This window comes from Thamnophis sirtalis, unplaced genomic scaffold, assembly GCF_051295495.1.
Source record: "Thamnophis sirtalis isolate CommonGarterSnake01/CBP01778 unplaced genomic scaffold, rThaSir2_p1.2 scaffold_15, whole genome shotgun sequence".
Taxonomy (NCBI): domain Eukaryota; kingdom Metazoa; phylum Chordata; class Lepidosauria; order Squamata; family Natricidae; genus Thamnophis; species Thamnophis sirtalis.
Genome location: NW_028261395.1, coordinates 19745644 through 19760120, shown reverse-complemented (window position 1 = coordinate 19760120; position 14477 = coordinate 19745644). Strand labels below are relative to the sequence as shown.

The 14477-nt window shown below is 44.3% G+C and overlaps 1 protein-coding gene across 10 annotated transcripts in view; it reads right to left on the bottom strand.

Annotated features, from left to right (window-relative positions):
* Positions 1-14477, bottom strand: part of ANK3 (ankyrin 3) — a 195382-nt gene that overhangs the window by 112225 nt on the left and 68680 nt on the right. For 7 of the 10 annotated variants that reach the window (XR_015695133.1, XM_087702133.1, XM_087702134.1 and 4 more), the window contains exons 3-9: positions 12856-12954; positions 10774-10872; positions 8304-8402; positions 5103-5288; positions 3923-3946; positions 2509-2607; positions 385-483 (exon numbers count right to left, since the gene is read on the bottom strand). Coding sequence is in view for 9 of the 10 variants with exons in the window: in XM_087702133.1 (XP_087558259.1) it covers positions 385-483; positions 2509-2607; positions 3923-3946; positions 5103-5288; positions 8304-8402; positions 10774-10872; positions 12856-12954 (705 nt within the window). In the remaining variant the exon portion in view is untranslated. The remainder of the gene's footprint in view (positions 1-384; positions 484-2508; positions 2608-3922; positions 3947-5102; positions 5289-8303; positions 8403-10773; positions 10873-12855; positions 12955-14477) is intronic. The other 3 variants (XM_087702140.1, XM_087702138.1, XM_087702139.1) reach the window with 1 other exon arrangement.

Here is a 14477-nt window from a genome sequence, read left to right as displayed (position 1 = left end):
AATACTCTGTTTCAAGAGTCTTCAGTTTCTTAAGTTAGGAGAGGAGCCCCTACATGCAATTTCCTCACTGACCAGCTCACCCTTATTTTCCCCCCTGAAATCTCTCTCCTTCTTAGAGCCTGCTCTGCCTCTGGCAGTGAAAGAGAGCTGCCCTCATTTGGTGTGCAATGTGGTTGGGTGAATGCTGAGAAGGTGAATGCTTTGATGTGGAAATTTATTTTGGGTGGTTTTTAATCAGCCTCAATATATGTAAACCAGCAAGAGTCAATGGTGTGAAAATGCTGTACTAATGAGGAGGCTTGGAGCCGAAGATGGCAAAACTGAACAGATTGTCCAGGACTGTTTTGCAATACAGAGTAATACAGCAATGGTGGTCAGTCTTACCCTTGTTTTGGCATCAATTTTGGCTCCTCTGTCAAGTAGCAGCTTTACCATGTTGGTGTTCCCTCGTTTGGATGCGACATGGAGGGGAGTGATGTCATTCTGCAAGGGGGGAGAAAGAAACAGCCTTTGCAATTCACCTGGGTGGAATCTCTTTCCCACGCTGTGGCTCTCAAGATGCTCATTCTTGTACCATTTTAAATTGCCTCCCCCCCTTTCCTGGAGGACCTCTGAAGAAGTGGGGGGAGGAAAAATCTCTCTTCTGCAGAGATTTCAAGCATAGGCAGCAGAGGTCCCTGGTCGGTTTCTGTTTTCCTGCCTTCTCCTTTCCTGCCTCTTCTAATCAGCATAGGAAGACCCGACAGCAACCGCAGCTGGTAGGAAGGTGTCTCGTGCCCTGCACACCTAATCTCAGGGGCAGTTCTTCCATGGTATGAGAAACCCCTGCGCCCAATACCAGATGGCTCTTGATGATTTTCACTGTTGCCTTGGCAATGCCCTGAGTGCTGAGCTGGCACCATTGCAATAGGGGCTCAGCCAGAAAGCTCTCTTGGTGATTCAGGGCATCATGCTACCTATCTGTATCTTTATCTGTATCTGTATCTGTATCTGTATCTGTATCTATATCATCTATATCTATATCTATATTTATATCATCTATATCTATATATCATCTATATCTATCTATCTATCTATCTATCTATCTATCTATCTATCTATCTATCTATCTATCTATCTATCTATCTACTATCCATCCATTCATCCATCCATCCACCCATCCATCCATCCATCCATCCAAAAAGTCTAATACATCTTGGGAAGCTGCAAAAAACTTCCTGAAAGGCAGCAGCAGCAGCAGCAGCAGCAGCAGCAGCAGCAGCAGCAAACCACATCCATCATGCCGCCAAGAAAGCCAATTCAAATGCCAGAAGTTAAGCTGGACCCAAGGACGTCTCTGTCTCCTAAACCAATAGAGGGCCTCTCTCAGCATTCCTATCATTAGCCAAAGCCTCATTTCTGGATGAGAAGAGCGAGAGGGAGAATAGAGGAGGCCTGGACTCTTTTCCCAGGAGCTGTTCTTCCTTCTCCTGGAATGAAACCGGCCCTCTGTTCGTAGCATGGTCGTCTTCTTAAACTATCCTCAACTGCTCTTCTAGTGCTGACTCACTTCAGTGAAGTCGTCCTTGTATATGAACCCCAAAAGACTCATTCTTAAAGGGGGAAGAAAAATGCACCAAAAGCTCCACTGCCATCCAAACAGAACCATTAGTTCTGCAGAGGAAACCTTCATCTCTTCCTCCACACATGTCAGGAGGAGTGACTTCTGCAGAGAGCCCCATGGTTGTGTCCGGAGGGAGGTCCCTAAGAGCCAGGGATTAGAGGGAACCTGTTTCCCTTTTTTTTTTAATCAGCTCCACCAAGCAATCGAGGATGGGGGGGGGTGGGATTGGAACAAAGTTTTGAAACTGAATCTCCAGGTTTGAAAAATCCTGCTTCACCTTCCTTGGAAATGTTCCTACATGTTACAGCAGGAGGGTCAAACTCGATTTCATTGAGGGTTGCATCAGGGTTGTGTTTGACCTCAGGGGGTTGGGGTGGGCATGGCCAGTTCAACATCACTCCTCTTGGGGGCGCCTGTGGCGGCCCAAGTGTTCCTGCCAGTGAAAATGGGTTCCTGTGTTCTGTTTTCGGCTGCCCCGGCCTCCTGCAACCCTCTGCAAATGGAAAATGGAGCTCGGGAAGGCATTCCCAAGCTCCGTTTTCCACTGGCAGAGGGTTGCAGGAGGCTGGGGCAGATGAAAACGGAGCACAGGAGCCCATTTTCACTGGCAGGAACACCACGGGCTGATTCTTTGCTTTTTCCAGGACAGCTCCGTGGGCCACATCTAAGTACCCCGTGGGCCAGATCTGAACCCCTGGGACTTGAGTTTGACACCCCTTCTGTGTTACAGAATGCAAACATCAAATCAGCCTCCAACCTCTGCCCTAAACCAGCCCTGCAGCTTCTCTGCTCACAATTTCTACTAAAAAGAGATGATGGGAGCTGTAATCCAAAGGCTTAAAAGGGTCTGGGAGGAGCCCTACACGAAATGCATAATTGATTTTTTTTAACGGATTGTGACCTACCCTCGCAGTAAAGTCCACCGCTGCCCCACGGTTTAATAGAAGCGTAGCTACGTTGATGTTCCCGTAGTGAGCAGCTATGTGTAGAGGGGTGAAGCCACTCTGAAAGATAAAGAAAAACAACCACAACATACACAGCAAAAGATCAATTATTGTTATTTTTTTCAAATGTCTTCCAGGAGCTCCTATTATGCATGTTCCCCAAATAGGGTGGTTATTCTAATTTTCATCACTGTTTTGCTTAATGGTCTGTTTGAGGATGGGGAGGTTGGAAGAGCTCAGAAGAAAACATGTTACTCATATTTTGGGAGAGGAAAAGCAGAAAAAAGTATTTGGCTATTTCAAAAAGAAAGTACCCAACATGCTTCTAATACAAGGCAAATGACGCTTGCCATTTAGTTTGTTAAATCTATGTGTTTTTGGAAATAGCTATCTGGGATGAATATTTCACCATCCACACCAGTTAAATGTCTTCAAATTTCCCTGCTAAAGTTCAGGAAAAAATCCCCTAAACTAATTGCTGGCTAGGTTTACTATCCAAAGATTGTAGATAGGTGCTAATTGAAACAGCACCAGAGTCTTATTTTAAAAGAAATTAATAAGAGGTGCATTTTTTTAAAAAAAATCTATGATTAATTTATTATTAATTTAATTTATTGCAGATGAAGTCTCCCACTGTGAGCAATCAGGCTGGATTAATCTTACAAGTTCATTAGAAAATATCCATCCAAACAAAGTGAGCCGCTCTGACACTTGAGTGATTGTTTTCTTTTTTTTAAGTTCCCCTGTTTTGACAAATGCTAAAACATGCAGCCATTCCGTCCATTCCCACCACGAGTGAAAATTTCGTCAGGAATCCATCCACTTCCGAAATGGTTCATAAGCCTGGTTAGCCATGCTCCCTCTGCCTCCAGCTCAGACCTTTCTGAGTCCCTTTGAAGAATCCGTCCCTTCTGGTGGATGCCGACAACTAAGTGTCATGCAGGAGCCAGTCCCGGGTGCAGAAGTGGCCAGAGATGTCTGCAGCTTTGCACGGATAAAGTCTCGGCCCAGCAATGGAGGCCCACCGGCCACACCCCCGTCTTCTGGCTCTGGGGTGGGTGGGGTGAGGTGGGAGACCATGACTTCCACTGAAGCTCTCTCAAGGGGAATTTTTAAAGCATGGGACTCAGCTGCAGAAAACCCTGCCCCTCCACTACATTCCCCATCACCCCAACACACACACCCCAGCCCCCCCATCAGCACATGCCACCCCTCGGTTCAGACGGAAGCCGCTCTCTACTCCTCTAAAAGGCAGCACAGAGAAGAGAAGGAAGAAAAGAAGCAGCAGCTCTGAGTGGTAGAAGGAGAGCGATGATGCACAGAGAGACTCAAAGTTGAAACACAGAGAAGACGTTATATAGATAGAGAGATATACCTCGGTTGTTCTATTCACCATCATCTAGGTTAACACATTGGGAAGCAAAGGAAAGGGGGAAAAATGGATGGTTAGTTCTCCAACGGCCATAATGTGGCAGAAAGCTTTGTGAAGGCCAGATGAGGCTAAAATAAAATCACAAACAAAGCACAGGAGGGAAGCAGGGTTGACCGGCAGAAACACAAATGGTTAAACATGTAAATCTATACCCCTTGGGAGAAATCAACCACCCCCACCCCCTCTCTCTCTCTTGCCGCCTCTCTCCCATGACAGCCTTCAGTTCTAGACTTCTTGATTGTGAGTCCTGCCAGTTTCTCACACAACAACAAGAAAGGAGAGTCACTTCCATGGGCTGGAAGCTGTGCCAGGCTTCGTTCATGTGCCAAGGGCCCCATCTGGAGTAAGCCAGGTCAGAGCCATTTTGGGAAGGAACATTAGGCACTTCAAGGGCTTCTCAGGTATCTTAAAGGCCCCTATTTTGCTCTAGAAATTGACCTATCCCTTCAGAACTAAATGGGACTAACCAGCCCTTGGTTCATGGGCGGTGGGGTCACACAGGTAGCCCCTAGAATGAATCTTTCACTCTCCTGCACTAGAGTGACAGTGGGCTCAGTAAAGTAAACTCAAGACCCGCAAGAGCCTCTTGGTGGACCTCAAATGTTTCAAATAGAGAAGGACCTCTCACCACCAGTTGCCTGTTGCAGGCTTCCTTCAACGATTTTGAGATACGGATACAGAGCCTAAGCTTTGAATCAAAAGTCCACCAGTTCTGGAGCAGCAGCCAACTTAACAAGCCTCCTGGTGTTGCTGCCCCAAAGATGCTTTTCTAAAAGGCAACTGGACTTTCTTGGTTTTCTTTCCTTGAAAACGTTCTGCCTCTCATGGAAAAGCACCTTTGGGACAACCATGACCTGGATGACCGAGAATCTCCATAGACCTCCTGGTGCTGCTGTTTCTACCTTTGCAATAACTGTTAAGAGTCGAACTATAATTGGTTGACTAAAATTGGTTTGTGCATTCAAGTTCAACGTTAAATGCAACTTGAAAAAAAAATGCTTTCATTAAGCCGTGGCAGAGGAGACAGATGTCTTACATCATCAAAACTCCTGTCTAGGAGCAGCAGAGGAAGAGCAAACATCAATCAATGTCCTTTGAAGAAAAAAAATGTTGCATAACTAACCTTGGACTCCACATCAGCATTGTGATCATTCTGCAGTAGCAAAGCAGCCGCCTTGGTATCATCCTTGCGTGCAGCGATGTGGAGCGCAGGGAGCCGCACTTTGCCCTTTGTGTCATTTTCGAGCAACAAGGAGACCACTTGGTCATGACCCTGCTGGAGGGCCACGGCCAATGGAGTGAAGCCATCCTACCAAAGAACAAGGCGCAGCCATTAGCAGATGTTACAACATTAGTCACAAATGATCACTGAATTTTTTTAAGTGCCAGCAAAGAAGCATGTTCAGAAATAGATACCAACAGATCTTTCTGCAGCATCTCTTTTGTCAGTGTTTCAATACAAGGAAGAGAAAAATCTGGAAATTATTTGTCTGAAGAGAACTATACACATGGTTCTCGTTGCAATTATTTTATATTTCTCTGTAGAAAAAAAGGGTTATGGTGCCTACTTCACAAAATTGAAGGGACTTTACAATCACCAATAACTATCTCATAAATGCAAAAGAGGTATCATATAATGAACTGAAGCTGTAGCTGAAGGCACAATATATTTCAGCAAAAGTGGACTTTCAAGATTAGGGTATTATTAGAGAATGAATTGGGTTGGAAATGGAAACAGAACTATGATGAAAAAATTGTTAATTTGTCAAATTGGTATCATCGATGTATAATGAACTATTTGAGATGTTAAAAAATGTATGGAGAAAGTTTGGAGGGAAAGGATAAACTAGAAATTTAGATGGAGCACACATGAGAAAATAGAAGAGAAGAGAGAGAGAATGGGCTTAATTGAAGAACAAGATTAGAAGAAAAAGCAGCTAAAAATAAAAAAAATAACTAGATGATTTCATTAGGGTAAAATAGATGAAAAGAGGAATTATGAAATGATAATTTGGTATAACTTTGAAAGGGCAATTAATGATATTGTTTATATAACAAGAAGAAAATAAGTTTAAGATGGAAAATATGAGAAGAGAATAATAGAGTTGAAATTGGAAATAGAATTATGATGTAAAATGGATTGTTTATAAAAGAGGATGTAAAAGGGGAAAACCTGGACAACGCTTCATAAATGTGTTATTTGTATTTTTAAAAAAACAATGAAAACTTTATTTAGAAAAAAAAAGATTAGGGTATTAAGTGGGTGGCCAAGTCAATAAGATAATAGGGGTTTCCAGACAACTGGATATGGAATGTGCAGACTTGAGAACTGCTGTTTGGTTTTTTGTAAACCTTCCTTGATGCATCTGCAGCACCTGTGATTTCTTGGCCAAGAGCCACCTGTCTACAGATGGCAGGTGAGGGATTCTGCTCCCAAAATGTTGTCCAAAGAACAGGGCGGAATTTCTACTTGAATTCACACAAACTGAACTCAAATCAATATGATGAACCCCCATTGCACAAAATCATTTCCCCATTCGAGTCCTGAACAGAGTGGGTCAACTTCAGCAGATGTTCACCGCATAAAAAGTTGAAGGGATTCATGCTGGAGAAAGTGGCAGCAAGAGTGGCACAGAGCATCCTTCCCTGCCTTCCCTTGGGCAGAGGTTCTAAATTTCCTGAATTCCTGAAAAGAATCTGGACATTTGGAAGTTTGGGAACATGGGACCTTCTTCCCTGTAACAGAGCCAGGATTCCTTTTAACTTGTTTACCAAGCCACCTTTGATTAGGTTCACATAGTACAACAGAAGAAAACCAAACAGACCATGTTATGTTTTGCATGTTAATGCATGGACTCAGGAAAATAAGCATTTACCAGAACTACACTTTGGGTCTCTGGTCATTTAATTTACACTCTGAAACATGAGGAAGTTGTTCACCTGGTCCTATTTACAATCAGTAGCTATGGATGGAAAAACACGTTGCCCGGTAACATCAACAACACTGACTGAAGTGACTCTTAGCAGTTACAATTAAAATCCTTTGGCCTGGACTTTTATTAACTTTCCAGGCTGGTCTAGAATGATGGTCACCAACCATTGGTCCACGAGAAAACTTTGGTGATTCACAGAAAAATTATTTGCATTTTTTATATTGCACTAATTACTATTTATCGTTTTTAAAAAATCATATTACTGGTTTGCGGGATTTAAAATTATGAATTTAATGGCCCCTGAGGTCTGAAAGGTTGGTGACCCCTTGTCTAGAGGGCTTAGGTCTTGGGGTGATCTCCCACCCAAGGACTTCCTGGATCTGACCCTGCCTATGTTCTTCGAGATCAACTAAATTTGGTTTGAAGGCTGTTGAATACCAGAGGTGGGTTGCTCCCGGTTTGGGCCAGTTCAGCCGAACTGGTAGTGGTATTTTGACCTGGGTCTGGATCTGGGTCACAGAACTGGCAGCAACCCAGGCTGGCCACGCCCCTGAACCAATTCCCTGGTCGCTGCTGCCATTGCCGGCATGTGGTTTAGTAGTGCTTGCACATGCGCAGTTCACTGTAAATTGTTCTGCAAATGTGCAAAGCGAACTAGTAATAAAACCAGGAGCAACCCACCTCTGTTGAATACTATAAAAACAATGTGCAAAGCAAATTGGATACAAGCTTTAAATTGTGAGTTTGGGGGGGAATGTGGGGGGGGGGGAAATGCTTAGATATCTAATTAACTGACTTTGTTTCAGAATATGTTATAAAGGTGTAATGTTATTGGAGGTTTATTGAAATTGCGAATGAATGCCAGTAGGTGGTTGTGTCTTTAAATACAAATGATTTTAGATAAAAGCACGTCTAAATAATTGTAATTAAATGAGAATTGTGGTACACTGATAGTAAAATTCATTAAAAAAATTGATTTAAAATGTACAATTCAATTTGAATGAAGTATATGTAATGATTGTGGAAGAAACACATGAAATGTATTTGTAACCAATCGACACGCTTTCTACAAGATGTAACGAAAGATGATTCTTTTTTTGTGTTTTTGTTTAATTAAAACAATAAAACTTTTCCAAAAAAAACAATGTGCAAGATTGTGTGGGTAACACCCGCCTATGGCTCTTTTTTTTTTTTTTAAGAACAACTCTTGGAATAGTACTTACAAGACAAATCTGACCTTGGCTCACCTCTAATCATCTTCATTTATTTTATATAACATGATATATACAATATATTTAATATTTTGGCTATATATATATATACATACATACATACATACATACATACATACATACATACATATATATATATATATATATATGAGCATTTACCTCAGTGGCGAGGCTCTGACTAGCTCCATGATCAAGAAGAAACTTAACCACTTCCAAGTGATTTTCTTGGGCTGCCATGTACAGTGGTGTGAAGCCATTCTAGAGGGGGAAACAAGAAAAAAGCATTGAAATTTTTCAGAATCTTGAAGGCACAGGGTTGTAGAAGGCTGAGGTGGGTAACCAATGCCAAGTTCACACTGAGGACCGAGCCAATTTTTTGGAAATGTGTTTTTCAATGCTTTTCCATTTAATTAGAGAAAAGGTACTTTTACTGGACATGAAATGAAAACAGCAAAAGTGAAGCAAGATCTGAAGCAAAAAAAGCACAAACTTGTACATATCAAATGTTTACCCAAGACCCCCCCCCAGTTACCCCAACCCAATGTCCAATCTCCAGATCCCAAAGGTGTCATGTGTGTCATGAATACTGAAGCCATAAGACACATTCAGATCCTTGGTGGGTCTTAGCTGAAAATTGTAATGGGAGAAATAGTGGAGCAGAGAAGTAAACAATGTGACTCGGAGAGACTCCAGACAAGGGAGGAGAGGTGTGAAGGAGATCTTCAGCCCCTTTTTTCTGGGCTGCAAATATTTGGTCCAGACTATATTTTCCTTGAGAGTCCTCTGTTTGCTCAAGAGCAACAGAATGGCAAGGCAACAGCTGCCCCAACTCCAACAACATCCGAAGAACTTCACTGGTCTCCAGTGAATGAGATGGACAGGAAGTGCTGAGCTTTTCCTCCTTAACTGGATGGCAGCTGATGAAGCTGAACACAACTGCAAACGGAGGAATCAGTTTGAGCCAATGGTGGGATTCAAATAATTTAGCAACCGGTTCTCTGCCCTAATGACCAACTAGGTAGGCGTGGCTTGGTGGTCATGTGACTGTCTGGGCGTGGCCAACTCAACGTTCCTCAAGTCGATGGGCACTTCACCTTAGCTGTTACAATGTAATAAAGGTTAACCGGAGAGGCAGTTGTACAAGTAGAGCAATAAAGATTAGGATAGAAACAACACCAGAATTTATTTACTACCGGTTTGCTCATGCGAGCAGTAGTGTGCTCAGTTCTCTGAACTGTTTAGAAAGTTAATAACCGGTTCTCCCGAATAGGTGCAAACTGGCTGAATCCCACCACTGGTTTGAGCAATCAGAATGAGACAGAAATGTGTCCTTTGGCCAACCTAAGCTTGGTCATGAAAAAAGACAGCGAGAAATTATCCCACCTTTCATCGCCAATGAAAATAAACTCTTTGTTAAATGGCTTTTTCACCCATCATGTTTGACAGACTCTATGAGAGTCAGGATCAGCTGATATTTGGGCAAAGTTTGTCTGTTGTTCTAACTGCCTTTGTCACAGCCAGTTGGCACACCCTGCTCTTACGTGAACTTTATCTAGAGTCTCGTTACCATTTGGTCTTTTGATGTTTAAATAGTTTGACTAAATGTTAAGGACGATTTGTTTTGTGAATTACCTTCTACATTGGGCCAAAGTATAGATCCATGATGGCGAACCTATGGCACGTGTCCAGAAGCGGCACGCAGAGCCCTCTCTGTGGGCACACATGTTGTCGCCAGCTGCTCTTCTGTTTTCCAGCATGCACATGCGCACCGGCCAGCTGGTCTTTGCAGGTGCCGGAGTGCCGAAAACCTGAAGACCAGATGGCTGGCGCACGCATGCACCGGCCAGCTGGTCTTTGGGTTTCTGGCACTCCGGCACCTGCAAAGACCAGCTAGCTAGTGCACATGCCCATGCTGGAAACCCAACCCCCAGGTGGCCGGTGCGCACGGTTGGTTTTTGAGATTCTGGGGCTGCGGTGCACATGTGTTCCGGTTTGGGCACTCAGTGCCGAAAAGGTTCGCCATCCCTGGTATACAGTAGATGAACTGACAGGGCATGAAACAATAAACTTTAATGGAAGTTTAAATGGATGATGCTTCCAGGCCTACTTCAAACTCAGTTCCAGAAAGTGGCACCTATTTGTCACCCTTTAAATCAGCTGCGTCTTTTTCTGACATTGCATGGCTGTCCTCTTGCAGCTGGCAGCTCATCACAGGAGAAGAGCCAACTGTTTGAAAGGTGGCATGCCTGAACTCCTGAATATGCCAAAGCCCCTTTTTGGAATTAAACCCAAAGCACTGGAAGCCCCACTATGTCCTCCAGATATCCTCCTTCCCATTTTCAGATATATACTGGATGCTGATTTCCCCTGAGTTGGGGATATTTTTATCCTTCTAATAGGGAGGAAGGAAACAGTAACTGAAAAGATTGGTTTACATTCACAATTCGATGCAAATATGTTTTGCCCAAAGGCTTCCAATGTTAATTCCAGGGAAGCAACAAGAGGAAAGCCAAGAGGTTAAAGGGCTTTGGTAAGAAAGGAAGAGAAGGTAAAGTCCCATCCCACTGTCATCCCCCCCAGAACCCCCCCCCCCGCCAGCAGAACAGGGTTCAAATAAATATGACTTCACCTGCGACTGTGCATTGACGTTGGCCCCATTCGTAACCAGCACCTTCACCACCTCGGTCTGCCCAGCCAAGGATGCAATGTGTAAAGCTGTGTTTCCTTTCTGTAAGGAGAGATGAGAATGGCATGTGAAAAATTGCGCCAGGCCCTCCAACTACAGGGGCAGCAGGGAAACAACAATGTGCCTGTTTACAGCTCAGCAGTCCCCAGATGACCCCTTCAGGGATTCTGCCCATAACTGGATGGCTTTGGGATCAGACCCACTGGAGATTTAGGCACCCAGGAATGAGCTCCTCTGCTCCAATCATTCATTGAGCTTCAGGAGGAGACACACTGCGAAAAAGAATTCACTAGATAATTTGGGTTCCCATGCAGCTAATCCCCAGGATACAAACTCATAGCTTCAGTGGACTGTGGGAATCACCATGACCTGTGGCCTGAAAAGGGCCCAGCAGATGCGCCCCATGGGCACCCTTAGTGGGCAAACGGCAGCATCTGTACCATGGCAAAATGCTACAAGGGAAATGACACAGGCCCTTGTACAACAGACGTGACCTCTTTTGCCCAAGGATGCCAGGGCTTTGGGAAAAGGATGGTTCTTCCATACCAAGGGAGAAGTGATTAGACTGCCAGAGTTTATTGGGGCTGCTGCATTTCTTTTAGCCACAGTTAAGGTTTATAATCTTTTGTCTCTGGCTGTGGGAAGCCATAGATAATTCAAATTAGAAAGGAAAACCTCTGCATTCCTTTTCATCTTAGCAGTCTTGCAAAACTGAGATCTTTGCCATTTATCTGTAAATGAAAAAATAAAACCAAAGGATAAGAATGTTGCATCTCACTTTGTAATGCTAGCGTATGCTCCAGAATAATACGAATAAATGGCAAAAATCTCAGATTTGCAAGATTTAATTTCCCATTTTTTTCATTCTGATATTGCCACTCTGCGCTGCACCCGTCCTGTCTTCCTTCTAGTGTGAGCTATTAGCTCTGCCTCTCCTGCTGCCCTCCATCAGCCCTGGAGTTTCCAGGCCCAGGTCTGCAGGTGTGCTGCTGCTGTTGCTGCAGGAGAACTGTGCCAGCCCTTCCTCAGAGACCTTGAAGGAGAATGAAAATGGCGACTCTGCACAAACACAGCCAAATTCTGGAGAGTCACTTACTATGGAACAATCGAGCAACAGGGAAGCTCTGGATGTTTAGGAGTGTGTAAAATGTTAAAAACTGCCCGACTGGAGACTTAGTGGGGCTGACTCTGACATTTGATGGCCAAATTCATCTCCCCTCCTTCTTGATAATAAGCTCTTGGCAATCCAGATGTTGTAAACATTGAATTGCTGCTCTTGAACACGTTGGCGCTGGCCACCGTCACAGCTGTCATTACAAAGCCTTTTCCAGGCCTAGTGGCAGCCCAGTTCAAGGTCTTTGAGAAGTGAAAACCCTTGACTGGGATGTGGCCTTTGGGTTTAGGGGATTGTATGGCACTGATTGTAGGAATGGCGAACCACTGGGTTTACCGTCAAAAGCGCGCCGACAAAACCGTGGCGAGAAAACTGCAAGGTCGAAATCACGCCCACAGAAGCGCGCCAACAAATGCGCGCTGACGAAAGCGTGCCATCAAGAAACAACACGAAAACAACGTAATAACAACGTAATAACAACGTAATAACCCTAATCCTAATCCTAACCCTAACCCTAAACCTAACCTTGCCTTAACCCTAATCGCGCTTTTGTGGGCGCAGTTTTGTTGGTGCTCTTTTGTGGGAGCACTTTCGACCTCGCGGTTTTCTCGCCACGGTTTTGTCGGCGCACTTTTGTCAGGCGCGCATTTGACGGGTCATGGAACCACTGTGCAGCTGTGGCTCTTCAGTAAAGCATGTTAAGAGAACGGTGGTATTTTATCAATCTAGCTCTTTATAATCACAGACATTACAATCTGTACCTTCTAGCTTCTACCTTCTACCTTCCCTTTCCTCTGCACCTCCCCCCACCCCCTCTCTCGGCTGAAGGCTTAAGGCCTTTTTCTTCCTTTGGTTGCCCTCTGCAGGCCTGAGTAAGAAAGCAATGCAAGATTCAGACACCAGCTCCAGACCTTGGTTGCTGCATCCACATTGGCACCTCTCTGGATCAGCTCTGACACGACTTCTATGTGGCCTTCTTTGGAAGCGAGATGGAGAGCGTTCAGCCCATTCTGATAAAAAGAAAAGAGAAGGGAAGAGATTGACGCAGGGCGCTCAGAAAAACAGATGATAACTCAAGGGGCCTAAAGGTCACATTCCAGCATGATAAGAACTTGAGGGAAAGAAGAGAGAAGGGGAGGGGGGGAGAAAAATGAGAAAGGAAAGGGAGGAAGGAAGATGAGAGAGGGAGGGAGGGAAAGAATGGAGGGAGGGAAGGAATGGAGGGAGGGAGGTAAGGTAGGAAGGAATGGAGGGATGAAGGAAGATGAGAGAGAGAGGGAAGAAGGAAGGAAGGAATGGAGGGCAGGAGGGAGGAAGATGAGAGAGGGAGGGAGGGAGAAGGATGAAATGGAAGGAGGGAGGTAAGGGAGGAAGGAATGGCGGGAGGAAGAAAGATGGGAGAGGGGGAGAAGAAGGAAGAAATTAAGGGAAGGAGGAAGATGAAAGAGGGAGGGAGAGAGAAGGGAGGAATGAAGGGCGGGAGGAAGATGAGAGAGGGAGAAGGAAGAAATGGAGGGAGGGAGGAAGATGAGAGACAGAGGGAGGGAGACGGAAGGAATGGAGAGAGGAAGGAAGGATTCATTCATTACTTACTCCCTTTGCAATTCAATGTATCATCAGTCTAACAGAAAACAAAGTGAGGTTATCCTTATGTTTTACATGAATAGCATATTGAACATGGATGATAGTCAGCAACCTTTCCATGAAATGTACTGAAGAGAGAACATTCCTATGTTGGCAGAGAAATCTGGAAGTTATCAATTTTGGAGCATCACTGATGGGCACCATGCCCAGGGAGGCCACAGGACAACTTCCATCCATCCCCTGCAGAAACACAAACTTATGGGCTGTTTCATTTCCAAATGAGAGCTTCGCCTTACAGATGCCACTGAAATGGAACTCCCGTGCATACTTCCTCAGCTGGACATCCCATTTAATTCCTAAAACTGTAGTGCCATGGCTTCAGCCTTCCTACTTTAAGATGGTATCCATGTCTAGAGTATCAAAAGACAAAGTACTTTTCTATATGGAAATCTCAGCACCCAAGTCATCTGTAATCAGTACAAATATGCCCTTTGTATCAAAACCAACCAATTTCCCCCGTCAAGCAAAGATGGAATCACATGGATACATATTAGTGTATCTCCATAAAATCCAGAGGAGTTAATTTCAAGTTGTAATGTACATTAAACACCTTAACAGGCACACATTAGGTTCCAAGGTGCTGACTTTAAAGCAAGATGGAGACAATACAGTGCAGCAGCCTAATGAGGGCAACTCTCAGAGAAGTTCTAGGGTTCAGCAGAAGCTCCAAATGCAATCTAGGGAAGTAAATCCTACTAGGGACTCAATGTAGTTCTTAACGGTACTACATCTACATAGAAGAAAGGAAGCAGTGGGGTACCACAAGGTTCCGTCTTAAGCCCAGTACTCTTCAATATCTTCATAAATGACTTAGACAAGGGAATAGAAGGGGAACTCATCAAACTTGCAGAAGACACTAAAGTGGCGGGAATGGCCAACACCCCAGAAG